The sequence below is a fragment of the Protopterus annectens genome, chromosome 7.part1 (assembly GCF_019279795.1).
Source record: "Protopterus annectens isolate FY-2018-M chromosome 7.part1, PAN1.0, whole genome shotgun sequence".
Lineage (NCBI taxonomy): Eukaryota > Metazoa > Chordata > Ceratodontiformes > Protopteridae > Protopterus > Protopterus annectens.
The window spans coordinates 426,184,582-426,209,939 of record NC_056740.1 but is presented as its reverse complement, the minus strand read 5'-3'; the positions used below and the strand labels follow the sequence as shown (position 1 = coordinate 426,209,939).

At 38.9% G+C, this 25,358-nt stretch overlaps 1 protein-coding gene across 1 annotated transcript in view; it reads left to right on the top strand.

Annotated features, from left to right (window-relative positions):
* The window catches only part of STAB1 (stabilin 1), a 2,761,215-nt gene that overhangs the window by 1,399,813 nt on the left and 1,336,044 nt on the right, over positions 1-25,358 (top strand). Inside the window, exon 39 of the mRNA XM_044078505.1 lies at positions 22,447-22,542. Within this exon, the coding sequence (XP_043934440.1) occupies positions 22,447-22,542 (96 nt within the window). The remainder of the gene's footprint in view (positions 1-22,446; positions 22,543-25,358) is intronic.

Here is a 25,358-nt window from a genome sequence, read left to right as displayed (position 1 = left end):
ACCATAACTTTCTATATGCTCTGAAGTGCATTTTAAAGTTTTTCTTTTTTATCTGCATTTCTTGAACTAACAACCTTTTCATCCAGTGATGGTTTTTGAACAGAAATTATGATTGAGGAAAAAATTCAAGTGCTGCTGTTCAGCATTAGTTTTCCTTGCATTCTTTCAACACACCTTTCCTGATCAAGACAGCAAAGTAATAACCATTTAAGAAATAATTCAATTAAGCCAGTGCCCTCCAGAAGCAATGGGGGAGGTAAAGATGCTCTGGGTTGCAACTTTATAGCATTTTACCAACTTTTTAATCCAATGGCGGCCTAACAAAAATCATGAATAAGAAAAGAATTTCAGTCTTATTTTTGTTTTCTTCCAAGGAAGACGTAAGTTGTGCCCAAGGCTTAATGATCAAAGCTGACCGAATAGTAGCTCACGATAAATTAACAAGCCAGTTGTTGTGAGGATACACCGGTCCTGTCTGGGAATATTGCCTGCCTCCTTAACTCTCCATAAGGCAGTCACTGTCTGTGCATTCCTCTGGTGTGTCAGATTAGGATGAAAGCAAAGGTTGAAATGGCCATAATCATAGGTTCATTTGATTTGAGTATACTGTGCCCTTTTTAAGGTTTAGTTTACTGTGCCTCTGTCTGGCATTGTATTCTATGATGGGCCTGATGAGGGATGAATAAAGAACACGACACCTCTCTTGATAGATGTGTCTAACCACTTTGGCAATGTGGTTTTCAAAGGGAGAGATTTATCAACTTGGGGTCCCCAGGTAATAATACTTTCTGCCAAAGGGTATGACTATACATTTTTTGGCATTTAGCTTTAAACCATGGCACTGGCACCAGTTATCTGTCTCATGTATTTCAAGTGACTGCTGATATACATATACATATTATACTCCTCATTATTCACCCCTAACCCCCCAAAAGCAGACACCTGTATATGTGCCTGATGTGTGATTTTGAGGAAAGTGAAAAAATAATGATTACAGTAATGTATTCTACTTTGCTGCTCCTAGACAGTGCACTGCCCTTGCACAAGCTATAGTAACCTTCTCTGTCAACCTCTGATAAGGTCTGTGAGAAAAGCAAAAGATTCAAAAACCACACTGTCCTCAGCCCAGGCACAAGCTATAATGACCCCCTGTGCATATACCTAAGGATTGACTGCAATGAAAACTGAAGAAGTAATAACCACGCAATCCTCAGCCCCCCATAACCTGCAGCAGATTTCTGTATACACACATCTGAGCAGGACTAGATGTGTATGGTTATGAACAGTGGCCATTATCAGCTTTATCTTAACAGGGTCATATCACAGCCCTGTTCAGGTCAAAGACCGCAATCAGAAAAACTGATAAGAGTTTTTCTCCTCATTTTCCCCCAAAGAGCAACAACTTTTGTGGGGACCTCACACTGTCAATTATGATTAAAGGAGCCCCCATGTATTCATTTATACAATCTGGGGACTGGGAGACAACCAGACTCCTAGAAGATCTAAGTGTCTAAATGTTCTGTGATATATTTTATGCCTAACTTTTAAATAAAATATAATTACTTGTTAAATGCATTTTTAGTGATACCCAGAAGAATAATGCATGTGTCCTAGCATTATTGGGTGTATGCACATTTAAAAAAATCAGTGATATTTTTTACACACACACACACACACACACACACACACACACACACACACACACACACACACACACACACGGATACGCCATAGCAATACTAGTTTTGTACTTATTTAAGCAAATAGCAATACATTGTGCAGTATTGTTACTGCCACACAAGATTAATGAGTGCTGTTTAGCACTCATCAGACAGGAGCAGGGGTAAGTCACTTTTTTACATCAGTGAGGAGTAATGCATACCTGTCACTGTCCCTGATTTCACAGACCTACCCTGATTTTGCTCATAATTGTGCTATGTCCTTCATAAAAAGTTTGATTTGATGGCAAATCATTCAGGATTATATACAGTCAATAAACCCAGACAACAGTTTTATACTTCTTGTTGTCCAAATAATTCATGTTGATGCAAAAAGTGTTATTCTGTTACCTTTTTAAGTGAATTAAAACAGTATTTAAAACATCTTCCTGATTTTGAGCCTTTTTTCTGCTATTAATTTTGGCATTATGCTAAATTCTTCAGCAAAAAAGTTTAGAGTTAAGGTATCTCATGTTTTGCCAGTATTTATAAAAGTCTCTGAAACAGAAAACCATCCCTGTAGACTGGAAATATCAGATCTTCTTGAAATCCAAGATTTGTACTGAGGTCAGTCACTCTAGACTGCTGAGCTGTCTAATGCTTACCCTGTTCCTCAGCTTTAGCCTAACAGGGTCATATCACAGCCCTGTTCAGGTTAAAGAGTGTAATCAGGAAATTAATATTGTTTTCTCATTTTTCCTCTACCAGTAGCAGCTTTTGTGGGCCCTCCCCACACAGTCAAAGATGATTAAGGGGCCCCCTGCAGTCATGTGTATGGTAGGTATCTAAAGCTGGCTGTGTTTGTTTTAGTGGCGAGAATATCCACCAGCATGGTTTAACTAAGCGAGGAGTACCATGTCAGTGGTAAAATATTTAATGAAATTGTGAAGCTTGTTACATGATAAAATACTGTTATATAATCAGAGATATCTTTGAATTTTAAAGGAAGTATAAATAACAATTCTTACCCACCTGGTTTAGTATACAAGATTACTTTACTAGCTTTTGGTGGCTTGACAGACATGTTACAAAATATCTAGGTAATATAACTTGCTGTGGTTGGGGGCCCCCAGCGACCCCAGGGTTTGCTGGTATCTAAAGCCGGCTATGGTGTTAAAAATATGAAATGCAAAATATACTTACCTATTGTCCACAAATCCTGGGATTCAGAAAGATTTAGCATAAGGGAAGCCTTAACAAGGATGTTTTTCCACTCCCATAATCCTTTAGACTGCCCTACTGCTGAGTTTTCTTGCTTATGTAGAAGGAGCTTCAAATCAGATGGCAACACCTGCTGTCATAGCTGTATGCTAATGTGGCAATTTGGGGAGTGGCTAATATCCCATGGAAATGCCAGTGGCTCCTGATTTATGCTTTTGCTAAGCAGTTCATCAAAATCACTTGACTGTGTAAAACTTCCATTGTTGGCCAAGAAAAAGAAGGCCTCAAAAGTCGGTCATCATCCAGTCACTGTTATATAAGCAGTCTTGGTGCAAGCAATTTCAGGGAAGACCTAGGGGTGGGAGGTTGTTATTGTCTCTCTTTGTGTGATTGTGTGTGTGTGTGTGTGTGTGTGTGTGTGTGTGTGTGTGTGTGTGTGTGTGTGTGTGTGTGTGTGTGTGTGTGTCTCTCTGAGATGGCGGTTGCACTGGGGGATAGGTTGGTAATTGAGAGTCTGGGTGTGTGTGTGTTTGTGTATGTGTGTGTGTATGCATGTGTATGCATGTTTATAGGAATGTTTGGGGAGAGAGACAGTGTGTGTGTTGGGGGATGCAACAGCCACTAGAGAGCACTACTGCCATCAAGTCTCACAGAGTTAGTGGAAGCTGAAGTGAGATTCAGAAACATGCTAATGAGCCAATGATGTCTTTCGCAATGTAGCTATAGCTGTCTCTGACTCACATTTTCTCACCATCGTGTAAATTGATGCACCTGTGTTAGACAGGCTACACCAGCAGCAATGATCATTCTGAATCCTAGGGAAATTGTCACGCAAAATGGCACCTAGAACAATTCTAAAATCTAAAACAGTTCTAACCTAGCAGTTGAAAAAAACAGATCTGTCAATTTAAAATACATACAATCATGAAAAAATTAAAACTGAAAAAGGAAAACAAACCCTAGCAGGAAATAAGTGACTGTCAAAACAGAGATCCACAGAAGTATGCATAAAACCTAAAAGAAAATGCATATTCTACATACCAGACAAAAATATAGTTAAATAAGGCATACTTTCCATCACATCCCTTAGTCAATATACTCAGCATCAGAACAAAACACAATAGATGAAAATTAAAAAAAAAAACTCATTTTAAAAAGTTACACATAATTCTAATATCGTGAAAACAAATTCCACATAGTAATTCAGAAGCTATAATTTTGGCTAAAGTCTTCCATCCCCGAGCTCAACCTTACTGCAAACGTTTACATTTAAGATCAGCTGTTTAACCACTCTTTCTGAGAGCAACCTAGGTAAAGTCTTGCCTCCTGCTCCAGATTTACTGGATGAGTTAAAATAAAACCAATAAAAAATGCATAGAGGTGGGCAAGCCAGAGCCAGCTCAAGTTTGGCTCAATCCTGAGTATAAGGTCAGCTGTGGCTTGTGGTCCAGCAAGCTAAAGAATGAAGTAGGAGCTGAGCCACAATCAAAAGTTTTTTTTTTTGTTTTTTTTTGGTTTTTGTAACTATTACGGGTGATTCAAACTAGACATGCAATCTAATCCTGAACTCAAACAAAACTAAATTATTACTCTTCCAGCCTAACAAGACATCTTTCTCATGCCCACCATTTAACATAATAGCCAAAGACAATACCGTCATCTCCCCAACAACCCATACAAAGCTTCTTGGAGCAGAAATAGACAATAACCTAAAATTTAACTTGCATGTCTTCCTATCTATAAAAGAAGTCCATAAGAAACTTGGAAGTCTACATAGGCACAAAAGGTTCCTGACCACAATGGCCAAAATTACATTAGCACAAACCCATCTGGTCTCCACTCTACTATATGCCTCTCCAGTTTTAACTAATCTAAGGAAAACTGACTTATCTAAGCTAGAAGCATGTTATAATAAAATTGCAAGTTTGCATCTGACTGCCCATACAGAACACATCATTGAACAGCTTTAAGGATACTAAATTGACTTGAACTTCCTCTCTAACTTAAAAAATTGTAACACAACCAACCAGAACCCTGCACTACAAAATCTTATCCTTCCTTACAGTTCCAGCAGACCACTTCACTCTAACAATAAGAACTTACTCACCGTCTCCAAGGCTAACAACACTGCAGAAGAATCTTTATTTTCCAACTATAGATCTCGTATATGGAACTCCCTTTCTAAATCCATTCTCTCAATCCCATCCACTAAACACTTTAAGCCATCACTTAAAGATTATGTAAAAAATAAGTGACTATGTTCCTGTACTAACCCCTCGTGAATGCTCTGATACTTCACAGTATACCCCAACCATATCCAACTTCTTCCCAGGTGTTTAATCCTTTATTCCTACCGACTTGTCTTAACCTTACATCTTGACATAACTCATACTTTACAAATTGCACTAGCTATGTTCAAAGCCTAGGTTTTGTTGTCAAGATGTAACAAATTTGTATTTTCTTATGTATACTACATTTTGTTTACATTATACATTATTTATTATTGCACTGCGTGCATTAAAATTTACTGTTACTCATGGAGCTTTTCTCCCCAGGCCTCTGCTGAAAAAGGACCTGTGTCCAGTTGGACTTTCCCGGTAAACAAATGTTAAATAAATAAATGCAGGCTGGAACCAAGGTATTGGGAACAAAAAACTAGAGAAGGAAAAATGATAGAATGGGAAGATGCGAAGAATTTATTTGGACTGCAGGCTAGAGATTGCCTTCCTTATCAAGGATTGATGTCAGAGTAGAGGCAAAGAGAAAGAAACAAATGGGTCCTAAATGAAAGACCAGCACTGGTAGAGTTTTTGGTAGAATCTAGAACTAGAAATTGCCATTGAGGAAGGAATAATCAGTAGAGCATATAAAATATTTTATAATAACTATAAAAATCAATCAGAGGAGGTTAGGAAGGATTGGGAAGAGAGACTGGATAAGCAATTCACAAAGAAATTAGAGGATGTCTCCCAAATATGCAACAAAATCCATAAGATTTAGGATTTTTGCTTGGAAATGTTGACATAAGATATTTTATAGCTCAGTAGACTCCATAGAATTTTTCCAAAGGTAGACAGCAAATGTTGGAGGTGTGATAGAAAAGAAAGAGGTATTTGGGAACATATTTTCTGGGAGTGCAGTGAGTTGGAGGACTTTAAGAATTCCCTCTGGGATGCACTGTCAGAGATGCTGGTTGAGCATTTTAGTTTGATGGAGATGATTTTTCTGAGCTATGATACAGAATCGGAATTGCCTATACATGGTAAGGCCTTGCTGTCTGTAATTATGGTGGCTGCCAAAAAAGCAATTACTAGAAAATGGAAAACATAATCTAAACTAACTACATTAGAAGTAGTGAATGTAGTAACAGAGATAAAACAACTGGAACTGAGATCTTTAGAAAGTGTAGGAGCAAACTACATAGGACAAAATGGGAATTGTGGGAACAATACATATAGGTGAGGAATGAGGTTTAAAAGGATGCAGGGCTTAAATGAGCTACGAAATGATTGGGTAGATTATAAGTGATGTATAATGTTTGCAACTGGGAGTGTCAGTATGGTTTGTGATATAAAATGCTTGCAACTAGCATTGTGTCAATGTGGTTTGTTTTTATTTATGTAACTATATGATTGCTTATGTTGTAAGTAATGGTTTAATAAAGATGTCTCTTGTTTAAAAAATGGGCAGGCACTGAATAATTTATGTAATGTTGCTTAGGTTATATGATATATAGCAATATATGTGAAGTATAATGTTTGCTAATTTTAATTTGTTAATACAAATTGATTACTTTTATATAAATGCAAATGTGCCTATGTCACAAGTGATAATTCAATAAAAGTGTTAAAAAAACAGACATGTGGGTTGTGAGCACTTTCTGTTAATCAGGTCTGCATATCTAAGCATTGAGGTTGGCTGGAATACCAGGCAGAGTGGTGCCACGTGGCATAGTGCTAAAAAGGAAGAACATGTAACCATTTTTCATGGGAGAGGACTATTGCAAGATATTGCAGTCGGTTAATTCTTTTATAAAAAGATTTGCAGCTCATTTTCAGGATGAGGGGTACATTATTTACTTTAATCCAGAGTGCTCGTATGTTTTCATGGAGGGGGAGAACCCTTCTTCATCGAGAGAAAGAGAAATCAGGAGAGCTTGGGAAGCACTACCAGTGCTACGGACAGCATGGACAGAATTCTTTGTTTCTTTGTTTATAATGAGGGTACGCCCCAGTCTCTCTATTGTCCTTGATTTTAGCTCAATGCTATGAATTTCTGAGAGGTGCTTAGTGTATGTTTTAGGTCGGTATATGTGTTCAAGAGCAACGTGTTGAAATTACTGTATTGTTACTATATTTTTGTAGTATTTGTTTTTTTTTTTTTTTTTTTACTTTCACTCTGCTCAGCATCGAGAATCAGACATATGCAGAGAACTGTCCTGTCTTTTTGGTGAAGGGGTGTGAAAGAATTTTGTACATGACCAGTTGGCATAATGGTTCTTTGCCCCCCCATGCACAAGATACGAGGTTCTGACCTCCGACCAATACCTGTATGGAGTTTGCATGTTCTCTCTAAGTCTCTGTGGTTCCTCCAAACTCAGAAAAACATGCTGAGTATTTCCATCTTAAACTTCCAATAAATGGAGCTGTGGTCAGCAGGACAGACTCTACATGGTGCCCAAATTGGAGGAAGAGATGTACAGGCCAACCACTTTGGGCATCTACTGTGGTGTGCAGTATCCTCAATATAGGAGAACACTGATCACAGACTGCATGCCGTGGCAGGGCTAACCTCTTGACTGTGTAAATGTCTGGCTCTAGGTGATTTGGTGATGTTGACTAATGTCACCAAAATGGACATGGGAAGTTATCAATTATAAGTGGCTGAGAACCCAACCTACGTCGGGGACCCATGCTAATGGTGCGAGGGGTGTATGTACCCCTATTAGCCAATGTCTGCCTGCCACAAAGCTCATCAGCCCTGAATCAGTAGCTTCTGACCAGCCAGTGTCCAGTTGCCCAGCCTGGGTTACCTGGGATAGCTCTGTTGAGTAAAACTTGGACATAAAACCAGTCAACCTACCAAACATTAACTAAGAATTGCTACACTCAATGTAGGTACACTGACAGGATGGACATTGGAAGTGGATGATATGATGGTATGATGCAGTAAAGCCACTTGGCTTGGGATCCAGTGTCTGCTACTCAGGAGAAGAAGAGGCTAGAAATGGTGTCAGAATTGTTGTGAGAAAGAGGCTTCAAAAGGCAGTAAGGGATGTCATCAGAATTAGTGACAGACTCATGACAATCAGACTCCAGTGTAATGATAGGGCAGTATTCATAATCTCAGCCTATGATAGGGCAGTATTCATAATCTCAGCCTATGATAGGGCAGTATTCATAATCTCAGCCTACGTCCCACCGCAGGGTTGTGATAGTGAGGAAGAGTGCATTCATAGAGCAGTTTCAGAACCTACTAGATAAAGCAGGACAACATGAAGTGGTGTTAATAATGGGTGACTTGAATGCACATATCAGAAGAGACAGAACAGGATATGAGGACTCCCTGGGGCAACAGGAATAAAGAATGAGAGGCCATGCTAGATATCTGTCTGGAAAATGGCTTGATAGCAGCCAACAAATGGCTTAGAAAAAGAGACAGTCACAAGATCTCATACAAGAGTGGCCAACATGTAACTCAGGTAGACTTCCTCATGGTAAGGAAAGGGCACTAACATAGAAACAGGGATTGCAAAGTCTTTCCCAGTGAAACAGTCGGCCCACAGCATCAACCACTAGTTACCACGATAAGCTGCAAGCATGGGTCAGATAAGGCTCTAAGGTCAACAGAGACCAGGCTTAAGACCTGGAAATTGCCTGAAGAGAAAGTACATCAGTTCAAGGAATTACTCAGTGCTCTAGCACCCCAGAAAGAGGAGGAAATAGGTGGAGTTGATGAAGAATGACAGCACCTCAAAACAGCATATGTAAGGACTACAGAACAGATATATGGCCAAACCAGGTATGGAAATAAGGTACATAAGGAAAGCTAGTGGTGGAATACAACAATCCAGGAGTCGTCAAATGAAAGGAGTGAAGGAAAAAGTGGGTGATAGAAAAGGCAGACCTGGCTAGGAAAGAATACTGGTTGGCTAACAAAGAAACTAAGAAAGGAGTTGCAATAGCAAAAAATACGGCATTGGAGGCACTCTACCAGCTCCTGGAAAGTGACTCAGAAGGTGGCACAAAGAAAGTATGTCAGGTTGCAAGGAAAAGACAGAAAGACAAAGAAGGTAGTCAGACACCCTTCATAAGGGATGCCAGCAACAACCTGCTCACCAGTCCACGAGACATCACAGGCAGATGGAAGGAGTACTTCCAGCAGCTTCTAAATGAAGAAAACAACACAGAAGCTGTACTGCCCCAGAAAGAGCCTACAATGCAAGAAGAAGAGGAGACCAACCTAGAAGAAGTAAGAATAGCACTAAGAAAATGAAGTCAGGAAAGCAGCAGGCTCAGATGAGGTCACAGCAAATATGATTAAGATGCTGAGTGAAATAGCTCCTGAGGGTACTCATATCTTTGTGGAGAGAAAGGCGTATCCCAGATGACTAGAGAATAAGAATTCTCATGCCACTGTACAAAAACAAAGGGGACATCCACAACTGTGGGCAGTGCAGAGGCAGCAAACTCCTAGAGAGTACTCTGTTGAGAATTGTTAAAGTCTGCCAACTCATTATAGTCCCAAAACATATTTCTAGTAACCTCTTTCTTCTCCATCACACCTCAAACATTTACTATCTATTTGAGGAAAAATTCTTTGGAGTCTGCTTGAGTATAAAAATAGCAATGCAAATACTTCGAAGCAAAAATCCAAAATTTTTTGGACTTTGTTGCATACTTCACAACCATACACATGTCCTCCCATTTTTCCCTTGTAAATTTCTTTTCAAGTCTCTTCCAAATATTTTCTAACCTCCTCTGATTGATGCTTATAGTTATAGAGCAATATTTTATATACCCTACTAATTGCCCCTTTTTAACAACAGCTTCTGTTCTAGATTCAACAAGAAACTCTACCAGAGCAGATCTTTCACTTAAGATTCCCTATCCCCATCTCTTTGCCTATACTCTGATATCAATTCCAGGGAAAGCAGTCTCTATCCTACAGTCCAAACTTTCCCTTGACATCATCCCACTCTATTACCTTTCCCTTTCTAGTTATTTGCTTCCAATATCTTGGTTTGTTGACCAGTTTTCTCCAGTATATTCCAGACTCCCTCTTGCCTATTTTCCGCACTCCTACTTGCAGTCATTCTATTGGCAAAATCTCATTTCTCCATTCTCGTGTTGTCTTAGTTCTTAGAATATTCTACTTTATTAAAATAATATTCCTTATGGTTATTATTCTCCTTAAAGATCTGTATCCAAAGTCCCACTCTCTCCTTATTTCTTAAACTTCCCCCTGCTTGATAATAAGATAGTTTGACAGAGTTTAGTTGTTTTGTGTATGTTAATGCTACAGACAGATGTGGCTGACTGAATCTACCTGACTTGCTATTTGTGAGAGTTTACAAATGAGGGCTTGCTAAAGGATTAGCTGATGTGAGTGGTTGCTAAATCACAATTATTTGCCCATAAAATAAGAGGATTCTTTTTTAGAGAGACTTAGTAGTTTACAATGTTTTACTGGTAGCTGCCTACATCTAGCAACACTGGCTTTAGTCAGCTAATAGCTGGTGTGTGACTGCTGCTTTCATAAGTGCATAAATGTAATTCACAGCCTCTATGTTTTAGCTACTAGCATATACTTGTTTAATAAATTAGCAGATGTGAATGGACTCTGAGTTAAGGCTGCCGACAGAAAGTGTTCTCTGTTCTTTCATCCACCCCCTCCCTCAGTGCAGCCTTCCATCTCCTTAAAATGATATCTTGCATGCTCCTATTACTCCAGTAATATGCCCTAGACTTCCTGGTCTTGTATACAGAGTGTGTTACTCCATATTATATAATTTACAGAAACAGTCAAACCCTGCAAGCACTTGCATAGCTACTAAAGTTATTACTATATTATAAGAAAGTAATTTAAAAGCCAGTATGTTTTTACTTGAATGAAGGAAACTTGGTTTTCATTTCTTGAATGGCTCTCCACAGTGTACGAGTTATTAATGCTGTCATTGTTACCTGTCAACCATACAGAAAAGCTAACTGAATGCCAAACATTGTACTTGTGTTAAATGTCTGAAACTCAGCATAGTAGCTACAAGGTATTAGGCATTGTGTAACTAACTCCTCATATTCTATCTAACTCCAGTACACTACTTTCAGCCATCTAATATTTCTAATATTTCTTATATTGTCTCTTCCCTTACAAAACCGTTTCCACAGTTACCTTCACCCACAGGAGGTCCTCTCAATTGCAACCTGAAGCTGTGTTAGGCAAGCATCAACCTAAACATTTGAGAATAAATGTTTCAAAAGCAAATGTACGTACCATCAGAAAGAATCAATTATTTTTACTAATATAGGCAACAAGCACTCCACATAGCTAATGTGGATATATCCTTAAGCGTTTAATCTGCGTAAAGGTAGTGCAGACTTGCAGGGACAACTGGCATGACCCCCCCCCCACAGTGTAGACTTGGTTCCAAGCTATACCACTAGGTGGCAGCATTACTTCTAAATTAATCACCAGTTGCTTTTAGGTCTCTCTGAGCATTTTTAAAATAAATCAGCCACACAGGTTGTGACTGTTACTCCTTACTGAAAGCAACTTAAAAAGTTTATTTGAGTGGGGAAACCAACTGGAGCAAAACCTACACATTTGCTAATAACAACCAAACCCAGGGACACAGAAGTTATTTACAAACAGTAAAAGTGCTGCAAACTACCATACCTGAAGTAACCTGGCTGATTGATTTTCCTGGGCTAGTTCCGTCTGGTTTTGTGCAGCCTGCACCGTTCGCTCTCGCTATCGCTTGGGCTCACTTTTCTCCCCTACCCTGCCCCCATTCCCACCCACCCCTGAATCAATTTCCTTTATAGTTAGCCGCACCTCCTCCACCGACTTCACTAGCTGATCATACAACACAACACACCCACACCTCTTTAAATCCCCACCCCTTTAGTACTCACACTGTTACACAATTCCTATAGTCTTTCATCACCCTCTGAACTAACAATCTCATCTGTCTCACACTACTCTAATTACTAATATGCCTACTATTCTTAATATACTCTTTTCCTTTTCCTTTCAACTACATTACACTTTCTCTCAGTTCTCACATGCTATCAAAGCACTACTGTTATACACACCAAATCATCTACACTCACTTTATTTCCAAACCACAACACATCGACCTTTACTCACATTTCCCCCTCCCTATCTAACTTCACCATTATTGCCACACATAGATTCAAATACTTCCTTACACCTAAACAGCATGTCAACCACAAAAGCAAATATCCACACATGCACCCATTCTCTCCAATAATCAATTTCATTTTATCCAACCTGTTACTATCAGGAGATGTCCACCCCAACCCAGGACCTAACAATTCTCCACAAAATACTTTCAATACCACTACCACCTATGTGCTCTCTTCCACCTCTCCATCATACATTACTAATACTATTCCCCAAAAAAGACTCACCCTCTCATCTATAAATATTCAAAGTATAGTTAAAAAAAACAACACACTTCATGCTTGGATCACTCAACATAACCCAAACATACTTGCCTTGTGTGAAACCTGGTTAAAACCAAGTATTTCTAATTCTGAAATTCTTCCCCCTAGCTACAATATCTTCAGGCATGACAGACTTTCAAAAAGAGGAGAGGGAGTCGCAATCATGTATTCTAACTGCCTGTCTGTCTCCCCTATCTCTTTTCCCATATCTGACTTTCTCCCAGCTGAGATCATTTTAACTGACTTTAAACTTAGCCATCATAAAAACCTTACCATTGCATCAATTTATATCCCTCCTGGAAATAATATCCCCATTTTAGAACACTTTCTATACTGGATATCTAAAACTATCCCTTATGAAACCATCATATTAGGAGATGTCAATATTGATTGGGTGCAGATAAATAAAGAATCACCTTCTACCTCTCTCAACCTGTAGGGATTCACACAGCTCATCTCTTCCCCTACCCACCTTCATAAATATTCTTCTTACTGGTTCACTTATTGATTGGATACTAGTATCTCACCCCCAACATTACCATAATAGAACCACTCTACCAGACACATTAGGTGACCACCTACCTTTACTAGTTCACAGAAACTCTGAACATCTGCATAAAGCACAACAATATAAGGTGACCCGTGATCTATCTAGCTATTCTCCTGACTCACTAAATCACCTCTTCTCTACTATAAACTAGTCCTTTCTCTCTAATCTCACTCTCGATGTAGCAGTCCTACACTTCAACAACACCTTTCTATCCATCCTTAACTCCCTTGCCCCCACTAGGAAAACATGCATCAAATTCAGATATGCCCCATGGCTAACTAAAACTACCTTTACACTCATGAAGACCAGAGATAAAGCTTGCAAAACTTGGAAAGGCAATAATACTTCTTCCAACCTTATCTCTTACAGGGAACTTAGAAACAAAGCTAAGAAACAAATCAATCTTGATAAAAAGAGCTATTACCAATCCTCACTTAACGATCCCTACTGCAATCCTAAAAAATTCTGGAACTCTATCAATAAACTTCTCTCACCTGGTACTCCTACCCCACCCATACCTTATTCTGACAAGACTCCTTTTGAAATAGCAATCCTCCTTAATAAGTTCTTTATTGAAACCATTGAAAACTTAACTATAACTAACTTCTCCACCCACACCTCTTTCAATCCATCTACATCTTCATCCACCTCTGATTCACCTCTCTCACCCTCACTCTCATTCTCACTATCACCTGTTCCCACCTCTTATATCAAGTTGCTCTTAACTAAACTAAAACCTGGTTCACCCTCAGCTGATAACCTTCCTCCATTATTCCTTAAGCATGCAGCTACATCTCTAGCTTACCCCATATCTATCCTGATTAATAGATCCATAAAAGAAGGCAAATTCCCTGAAATTTGGAAGAATTTTTTTATAGTACCTCTTCATAAAGGAGGAATCTCCATTGATCCAACCAACTTCAGACCAATTGCCATACTGTCTCCTCTCTCCAAAATACTGGAAAAGTGTGTCCATAAGCCATTACTTAATCATCTGCTACAAGAAAACCTACTCACACCAACTCAACATGGCTTCCGCCCAACACATAGTACAGCTACCGCTCTTGTATCCTTTACTAATAACATTGCTCAAGTCAGGGATAATAGCAAAATAGCATCAGCCCTCTTTCTGGACCTGTCAAAAGCATTCAACACTGTATCTCATACCATACTTCACCATAAACTCTCCAACCTAGGCTTCTCAAACTCTACCACCTCCTGGTTCTGTGATTACCTGACTAACATACACCAGGCTGTTAGATAGAACTCTTCCCACTCCCCCTTTCTAGCAGTTAGGACAGGGGTCCCACAAAGATCAATATTGGGCCCTCTCCTCTTCAATGCATTTACCAATGACCTTTTCTCATCCTGCCCCCAATCCAATCTTATTCAGTATGCTGATGACTCGACCATCATCAACTCTGCTGGCAACATAGAAAAACTTCAATCCCTTGCACAAAACTCACTCCACTCAGTTGAAAACTGGCTACAATCCAACCAACTCCTGCTAAATGCAAGCAAAACTAAGCTACTACTTCTCCTACCAAAAATCTGGAACATGCAAAACAGAACTTTTCCATAACATCCCTTAATGGAACTAAAATTTCTGCTGACACCCAAACAAAACTCCTTGGAGCAATAATTGATGATGAACTTAAATTCAACCATCATATTCATAGCTCAATAAAAAAAAAACACCAAAAACTAGGTCTGCTTTAGCGTCACAACAACTTTCTTCCCTGTACATCCAGGCCATCCCTTGCCCAATCCCTGCTTCTACCATCCCTACTCTATGCTTCACCTTTTCTTACCCATCTACAAAGTAACCTAATACCCAAACTAGAAACCACATACACAAAGTAGCCAGATTTGCTGAAAATCAACCTTACAAATCCCATCACTGCCTCTCATTAAAGGCTTTACACTGGCCAGTATTTTCCAACTTACTGCCTCAATCCCAACTCCGTATAGTCACAATATACTAAATAATCCTAAATCCTGCCCATCCTTTGCAAATTCTGTAATACTCCTCAACACCCACTAAGAAGTACTAATCAATGCTTTATTGAAGTTCATAAGCCAAACAAAACCTTTGGGAAAATACTCTATTGTCACTCAGTTGCAAAAAATTGGAACACACACCCTTTAGCCCTTAGACTACTTAAAGACAAAAATGCCTTCAAGAAACAGCTTAAATCTTTTTTCCTATCAAATTGGATATGTTCATGCTGTAAACTAATATCCAATAAACATTCAGGGATAACCTAACTTAACTGTATCACTTCTAGCTCTTTCTCTTACTACTACCTACACATTGTTTTTCCATCATATTCCATACTAGTTAGCTCATGTTACACTCAATTCCCATAATCCCTTATTACTGTTCTTTAATTTATTTATTAACTTCCAAAGTTCACACAACTTTATCTGTATATTTACTTACTTCATGCCTAGTGCCTTGGTTCACCAATGTATTGACCTTAGTCTCACCATATTTCTGCTTAGTTTCTTGCCATACTACGTGACATTTCCATATATGTATTGTATTGTATTTCCATCCATTCTGTATATTACTTTATTGCATGTTATGTAATTACTTCAGAAGTATGTATACTTAAAATGAGATCTGTGTTTATCTTTGTTCTTACTATTTGTTTACTTAAAACTTTTTTTTTTTGGGAGCTTTTCTCCTCGGGTCGCTGCTGAAAAAGGCCTTCTAAGAACCCAGACAGACTAACTCAGTTAACAAATGTAAAAATAAAATAAATAAATAAATAAATATTACCCAATACAGTCACTTTATTATTATGGCTGATGTTCTCTCCGCTGACTTCATGAATCCTAACAGTGGTACCCCTCATCAAATCTGGTTGCACCTAAAAAAATAAACAAAATAAAAACATGCCTCAGCCTACTGCTAGTGATTCTGTTAGGGACACAGCCTGCAGACCATTTGCATTTTTCCCCATCTCCAATAGTGTAAATTCGCTGACCACTATCTAGACGCATCCTCCGTGGTGTTCCAGTACCTGGTGCAGGAATGGAAGAACCAAACTCTTTAGATACAGGAGTGGTCCGTGTTAATAGACTCTATGTCTGACATAATATTCTGTCCCCAGATATTTTATCTAGTAGAGAAGTTTGCAAGAAAAAGAAACAGAAGCTTTATCATACAGCTGATAATCAGATTTCAGCTGTTTATAAGCCTAATGTGGTTTCCTTGGCTAAGAGTGTTTTGTAGACAGCTGATTCTGATGATTGTTCCCATATGTCTCCAGTGCTAGTTTGCTAGAGAGCTTTCAGAGAGCAATAAACAACCTGATGAAGACAATGGTGATTTCCTAGTAGACACCAAGTCCAGTCACTCTGAATCTATAGAAAGTGAACGTCAGCTTAAGTTCAAACAAGTGTTCACTTTTCCTCAGATGATTGCTAGATTTAGTGATATTTTTGCGTTGGAGCAGTCAGAACTACCCCAAAGCTAGGCAAGGTATATGACCTTATAGAGTAAGAGATACTCAGTTCAGTGTCTATCCCCCCTCTGTTTATCCCTCTTCTGTTATCAGCCATAGAGGATGTTTATAAAGCAGCCTGAAGGACAACACTGTTTGTTCCTGCAGTCCCTAAAAAGGCTCAGAGAAAACATAGGGTCACCTCAGATATGACAGATCTCTCTTTTTATCTAGCTGCTAACTCAGCTGAGGTCTTTCCAGCTGCTTGCTCAAATAAAAAGTCTTTGACTTCATCTAATCCAGTACCTCCTTGTAAAGAAGTAAAGTGGTTAGATCTTCAGGGCGGAAAGATGTCTCTTTTTAGTTACTTAGCCTTTAAAATATTACGTTACCAAGGCTGTATTTGAAAATATATTTTACAGTGTGCATACTGTTTGGATTATTTTTCTGCATCCTTACATGCACAGCAGAAGTCTTATATGAATGAAATTGTTTCTGATTTGACTACAGTTTCAAAACATGCTTTGAGAGGTGTGGTTGAATATGTAGATAGTCTTGGGAAATGTTGCTTCTTCTGTTGTATTAAGACAGTATGCTTGGTTATGTAATCAGAACTTCACTGATGGTTTAACAGCTGAAATTTTGAATGCACCTTTAACTTCTGAATTGGTGTTTGGGCCCTCTGTTGCACAGATTCTCAAACAGTGACATAATAGAAGAAAATTATTTGTATTATGGGGTATCTAGGATGCTTCATGTACCCAAATTCTCTCCAAACAGGGTGTCTTCGTTCAAGGGACAGAACAAAAAAAAAATCCCATCCAAACAGAAGTCAGGAATCCAAAAGGAAATGACAAGACAATAATTCTTCAAAACCAAACAAGATGGCTTCCTTTCTGAAACAGAGTCAACCCCTGTAAAGGAATGACTTTGTTGAGTCAGAGCACCCCAACCCTCCCACACACCTGACTCTTCCTCCTTTTCACAGTCTGTGTCTCAGCCCTGCAGAGTGGCTGCAATTAGTCTCAGACAAATGGGTTCTGAGAATTATTCATAGAAGGTAAAATTGACAGTGGATAGAAAATCCTTCTGCATTCAGGTGAGTTCCCCCACACCCACCACACCAGACAACGCTGTCTCCCCAGTGCTCCATCGCATTATAGAAGCAGGGGGGGTCATAGAACCAGTGCCTGTGATACATATAAGCAATATGTTACTTCAGAATCTGTTTTGTTACCAAAAAAGGAGCACTCCTGGAGACCCATCCTAGATTTGTCTTATCTAAACATCTTTGTAAAAGTTCTGAAATTTAAAATGCTCACCTTACAGTCTGCCCTAGCATTGCTTCTAATGTTTCAGGGGTCTATATCAGCTTATCGAAAGCTGACAGCAGCGAACACTAGTTGATTGACCCCTAAAGGTCGAACAACCAAAATAATGAAGACACAGAACAGCGATATTTTTCCCAGGGGATAAAAATTGCTGTTCCATAAAAAAAAAAAAAATGAAAACACAACATAACCCCCCAATGTGGTGGGGGGCTCTGCCCCCCACACCCCCCCCTACTTAAATATACCAACTCTGAGATCTCACCACAGCAGTGGAGGAAATGGCAAACTCCCAACGGCCCAATGATTTTTTTTCCCTGGGAAAAAAATTGCTGTTCCGTGTCTTCCCTATTTTGGTTGTTCGATCTTTAGGGGTCGATCAACTAGCGTTTGCTGTAATCAGCTTCCGATAAACTGATATAGACCCGCTTCCAGACCACTATTTAATGATGACTGTAGATCTCAAGGGCATTTTTCACAATATTCCTATTGCTTCCAGTTACAGTAAATGTTTGAGATTTGCTGTGTCTGGCTTACATTATCAAATTTTGCATTTCCCTTTGGGCTATTTACCTCATGTGATTACAAATTGTCTGGCCTCTGTGGTTGCCTATTCCAGAACCCAGCTGTCCACATTTTTCCTTTTTTGACAACTTGCTGATTTGTACAGATTCTGCATCCAGTAGCTTGGATTCCTTAGATAAAGTTGCACCCCTCCTTTCCAACCTGGGCTTTAAATTGAATCTTCAAAGTCCTTCTATGCACATACTCAACAAACTGTTTTCTTGGGGTGTTTGATAGACAAAGTAAAAAGGATGGCCTTCCTACCAGAAGACAGAGTTGTGAATTATTAGGGCATTTTCTTGGATTTCTGTCTTCTAGATGTGGCCACAGCAAGAGAGTTCTTCAAAGTTCTAGACCTCATGGCATCAATGATCCTCATGACACCACTAGCCAGACTATGTATGAGGTAAAAATTCAATGGTACTTGAAGAACTGTTGAAGCCAGCACCTTCATCCATTTGGTTTCTATGTACTAGTACTGGGATTTTTGAAACAGGAATTGCAGTGGTGGAGAAATCAACTGTCTCTGAATCTGGGACTCCCTTTCTGACTTCAAACCCCAGTCCACTCTGTCCAGACAGGCTCTTCAGATTTTGCATAGGGAGTAGTGTCCATGGGAGTTTAAGTGCATAGCTTGTGGGGTCCACAGGATATACCAAAGCACATAAATATAAAAGAGATATTGGCAGTGATTCATACCTTAAAAGCTCTTATGGACTGTGGGTTCTCTTCTAGTGATCACAGACAACATTACTGGGATGTGGTACCTGAACGAGTAAGGGGGTACAAGGTCTCATCCTTTTTGCTAGTTAGCATTGATGGCCTGGCAAACAACTCATCAGAATTCTCTGATTTTTCTGACTTCATACATTCTGTCTGAGCTAAACACAGTGGCAGACAGACTAAGTAGATCATGGACAGACCCTCATGAGTGGAAGCTCCATGTAGCGATCTTACAGGACTTTAACTGGATGTGAGAACATGTCAAGTAGATCCGTTCAGCTACTTTCAAAACAGACAGTTGAAGAAATTATGCTCAAGACATAAATGCAACCATGTTTGGAAGACACAAACTCTGTCATTCTCATAGTCGGGTATGCTCTTGTATGCATTTCTATTCTTTCCAATGATTCACAAGGTCCTTATAAAGATTCAACATTAATTACCAAAGATCATTGTGGTAACCCCCTTTGGCCCAGGCAAAGTCAGTTCTTCCTTTTTAATGCAATTGGTCAAGGCCAATTATCACAAGCTTCCTCACAGACTGGATCTGCTCACATAACATCAGACGGAAATGTTACACCCCAATTTAGAGCAATTGCAAATGGCAGTCTGGATGATTCAGTTTTAATACCTTTTAGGCACTTGTTCCATGAATATGCACAGCAGGTATTTAAGGAAGCAAGAAAACCTGCAACTAGAAAATTGTAAGTTTCAAATAGAAGAGGTGTTTTAGGTGGTACCTAGCCAATAACAGAGGTCCCAAAAGGGTTTCAACCCCTTTGGCTTTAAAATATTTGTCTGAGCTACTTAGTGATGGTTTGTTATATGCATTTATAAGAGTGCATTTTATGGCCATCTCAACTTGTCTGTCTATGGATCCCCATTTTTCGTCTTTTTTTTGTGGTCAAACAGTTCTTGAAAGGAGTTCTGCATGTGAGACTCTCTCAAAATCAAATTCCTTCTACCTGGGATTTCAATGTTATTCTTGAAAAAATTGACCTCACCTCCTTTTGAGCCTGCTTATCAGGCTGATTTATGGTTCATTGCTTAGAAGATTGTTTTACTCATTGCTCTGATATCTGCAAGGTGAGTCTCTGAGCTGTAAGCCATCTTCGTGTGCCAACTGACTTTTCAAAAGTGCAGGGTTGTGTTACACACTAATCTCTCATTCATACCTAAAGCTGTTTCTGAATTTACCCTGCATGAAGTCATCAAACTCCCAGTTTTTATCCTGATTTGTAGGTAATAATAAATTTACTTTTTTCAAAATTAAATTCAAAAGTTTTTTTGTGTCCATATTGCTATTACTTTAAATAAGCTTCAAAATAAAACTTCTGCAGGTCTGGTTGCCATCCCCTCAATTTTATTAAATCATTTAAAAGATGATTTGGTTAGCCCTCTAACTACAGCAGTTAATGTTTTGTTAAGATCTTACACTGTGCCATCTTCTTGGAAATTATCATTGGTTACCCCATGTATAAAAAAGGAAAGACTACAGATATGAATAATTATCGCAATGTATGTTTGACCGCTGTACTAGGGGAAAGTGTTTTGACAGGTATCTTACTGACTTGTAAGATTTGCATCAACATAGTTTTAATACTGGGCGATCTGTTCTGACTAGTTTAGTTGAATTTTATGACCGTGTTACAATAGCAGCTGATTTAGGTCTATCTGTAGAGGCTTTTCATACTCTTCCTCAACATAAAACAATACACAACACTCTTTAAGAGATAAATTAGATCCTTAATTTATTAATTGTATTATGGAGTATGAGGCAAACAGTTACAGTTCACGGTCATCTACAATACTTGTTTTGTATCAGTGGGGGTTCCACGGGGTTCTGGTTGGGTCCACTACTGTTTAATAGTGTGTTTTCTATATTCCCAGCAACAGAAACTGGCTAGATGAACCAATATGCTGATGATTGCAAGATGGGGTTTGCACTTACTATCGTTGATGATTATGATAATATTAACAAATATATGACAGACATTAGTAACTGGGCCATCAATATCAGAGTGCAAATTCAGCACAGATAAATGTGAAATTATATATTTTGGCAAAAATAGTATCAGAGCACATGTTTTATTACACAATACACAATTACTTGAGGATACTTGTTGCAGACATTTAGGAATATTAATTTCATCAAATATGGTTTTAATGAGCATGTTAATAAAATTACAGTTAAAACTATGAAAAAAATATGTCTACTGTTAAGAATATTTCTGTTATATATTCCAGTATATAGTAACATTATACAAAACATATATTACCTCTTTACTTGAATACAAGAGTGATTTTGTATTTAAAATAAGGATCATTTGGACAAATTTGAAAAGGTTCAATGTAAGTTCACTAAAAATATCAAAATATTTGGTGAACAGTCTTATGAAGAAAGTTGCATCTACTTAAGGTTGTACTCTATATATTATAGAAATATTAGATGTAAATTTATTTTTGGTTTTAAAGTTTATACTATTGAACTGCTTTAAATGATGTTAAATACTAATATTAACAATTGTATAAGAACACTTAAATAGAATAATTATAAGCTTAAAGTTAAAATGGTTTGAACTGCTTTGAAATCATATAAATCAGAGTTGATTCCTGGTTTATTTATTTATTTATTGGCATTTGATTACTGGAAAAGTCCGACAGGGTAGAAGACCATTTTCAGCAGCGGTCCAGGGAGTAAAGCTCCAAATTATTACCAAACATTTTAGGAACAATAATTATACACGCTTCAAAAATAAAACAATAACATCTGCAGTTTAAATAATTATAACAAATTAGACATAAAATAAACACATTGATTAAGAATCAGTACTAAGTACATGACAATAATTTAATATTTAGAGAAATTTTAGACAGTTTGTAGAGAAATTAAAGGTAAGTTAGTCTAATACAAACAGGAACTGCAATATGAAGTGAGGGGGAAAAACAGGCTTATGGTATATTTAGAGAGAAAGTCATGGAAGAGAATTAGCAATAAGGAAGTAAGTGAAATAGGGAGAGTAAGAAGATTTAAGGAATGAAAAGGTATTTGTTCACATTTAGGGATATAGTTTATCCTGGTTTTGAGCAAGAACAGAGCCAGCTTTTAGTTAGGAAGTTTTTCAGAGTGGTTTTGAAAGATGAGAGGGAGGGTATAAAACTAAACATGTTGTCAAAAGGAAGTGTTACCTGTTTAAAGCATAACATAAAGAACGATTACTGTATCACCAGCTAATTGTATGTATATTTTCCTTTTATTAGCGTGCAACTGTCTCCATGGGAAATGCAATGACGGGCTTAATGGAGATGGAAGTTGTAGGTGTTATGCTGGATGGCAAGGAGAAAAGTGTGATACAGGTAAGTACAGGTTAATGTAGCATCCTGTCTGAGGCACAGAGATTAAGTGTATGTGATGGACATTAGAACACAAGCTCAGGTGATACAGGTAAGCACAGGTTAATGTAGCATCCTGTCTGAGGCACAGAGATTAAGTGTATGTGATGGACATTAGAACACAAAGCTCAGGTGATACAGGTAAGGACAGGTTAATGTAGCATCCTGTCTGAGGCACAGAGATTAAGTGTATGTGATGGACATTAGAATGCAAAGCTCAGTTACTTATAATCACACACCAAATGCTTTTTGTTCAGTTTTATCTAACAGGTACCAGGTGGTCCTGTACTACATAAGATGTTGTCAAACAATAAGCTTTAGTGCCTGTTGTTACCAGTGTTGGGTTTATGAAGGAAAACTAGCATTGCAGTTAAGTTTGTGTCTGGACTCTTAAGTGGATTCTAGAAGCCAAAATCTTAATCCAGTCATGTAATCATGTAATAATGATAGCCAAGTTCTGATTTAATTTTTTTAAACTGTATTTATTTCTTAACTTGGTAAATAAACTCCCCACCTGACACACACACACACACACACACACACACACACACACACACACACACACGCACACCCTGTAGCCAACACACGTAGCCTGTTTTTTGAGGTAGTAGAGGAAGTCAATGTTCCTTATAAAACTGCACTAACAAGAGGAGGATATGTAAACTCTGCACCTAAAATAAATATCAAATGTATTGAACCCCGTATAGTGAATCTGTGAGGCAAAAGCATTAGTCAGTGAGATGCCATGCCATGATTGTGCTTAAGCTATGGTCAGCGCTTTCACCATAGCATGAAACATAAGGTCTGAAAACAACATTTTAAGGCTGTATTATACAGCTTTAACTCTGGGTTGTTGCTCAACAAATACTCTGTGACCAGCATAGGTTCATATATTCATTGGTAGGTACTAGGCTATTGGCCCTAGGGCCTATATAAACCTAGCCAAATGGTACCCTGGCTTTTGCCACCCAAAAAAATATTTTACTGTGCCCCTGTCAAGCAGAGTCACAGAAGTGATCCCTGGGGTGAATTTCCTATCTCCCATTCAATAATCGAGATTTTTCTTGAAGAGCGCTAATGAGGAGCTTTGTTTGATATAGATAGATAGTTTGTTCCAGAGTATGGGAAGTCTCTGGGACAGGAATCTATTCCTCCAGCATGTTCTGTTTATTGTGGTGACAAGGTTTAGGTCCCTAGAGCATGTAGCTCGGAGGGATTGGGATTGCTTTAAGTGGAGCATGTCCAACAGCTCTGGGTTTGACATAGCTTTTGTATGTTAGGCAGAGATCGCCTCTGAGTAGGCGGTATGCGACAGAGTAAAGCTGGAGTTTTTTGAGACAGTCTGCGTAGGGCATCTGTTTGACGCCAGTAATCATCTTTGTGAGGTATTTCTGTGGCCTTTCCAGTTGTTGTAGATGTCTTGTGAGGTACATACCAAAAGGGGCGTTGTACTCTATAATGGGTCTAATGAGTGATGAGTAGAGGTGAACAATGACCTCTTTTTTTCCTGGATGAAAAACCTTTTGTGGTGAGGTGTGCCACGTAGAAGGATTTCCTGACTACTGTGGCGATGTGATTATCAAAGGAGACTACTGTCCACCTGTGTCCCAAGGTCTCTTATCACACTTTCGGTGTTAAGTAGACTACCGCCTATGTGGTAGTTCATGGGTACAGAGTTTTTGCCAAAAGGGATGACAATGCACTTTTTGGCACTGAGCTTGAGGCCATGGCTTTGACACCAGGCATCTGTCTCAGTGAGGCCCATTTGTAGGATGTCCATATCATTAGGAGTTTTTATTATGGCTCCTAGTTTGCAGTCATCTGCGAACTGTGTTAGCCAAAGACCTTCTATGTTAGCCTGTACTTCAGAGAAGTAGATACCAAACAGTAGAGGACCTAGGACCTTACCCTGTGGTACTCCACTTCTCACTGGTCTGAAGTTGGATTTAGAGTCTGCTACTTTCACAGTGTGGGTTCTGTCAGTGAGCCAGTTGGCAACCCATCTTGTGACATAGGGATTTATACCTAGTTTAGTGATTTTATATATAATTCCAGAGTGGGGGATGGTATCAAAAGCCTTGGCGAGATCTAGATAGGCTGTGTGAACCACTTTACCCTCATCTACGGCTTTGGTGACCACTTCAAAGAAGTCTATCAGGTTTAGGAGACATGATCTGCCTTTTACAAACCTGGACTGGGTAGGGTCCTGAGTTAGAAGATTACCAATGTCATTGTTTATAAGTTCCATGATGATATGTTCCATAGCCTTGCAGACCAGGCTCATCAGGCTATTCTGGCAGTAGTTCCCAGGGTCTGTGGTGGCTCCTCCTTAGTGGAGTGGGATAACCGTTGCTGTGCGCCGTTCAGTGGGCACAAAGCCTGAGGTGAGGCTATGATTGAACATGGTACTTAAGTGGGGTGCTGCCAGTTCATTCTGTAGTTCATGTAGAAGGCAGCCTGGGATGTTGTCAGGTCCCATGGATGCTGTGTTCTTGGCTTTGGGGAGTGTGTTTTTTACCTGTGTAGCCGTGATTACGGGAACTTTACATTCTTCCGGTATAGGGATGGGCCTTTTAGGGGGTGAGAGCGGGGTAAAGTTAGCACTGAATCTATCTGCCAGGATGTTGGCAATATCACTTGGTTCTGTATATTTAGTACCATTGTGCTGTAAGTCAGAGCAGATCTGAGTGTTGCCATTGAGATTCTTGACATAGCTATAGAATGCTTTGTGGTTGTCTTTAGAATCAGTGACAATTTTGTTTTCATAACTAGCTTTGGAG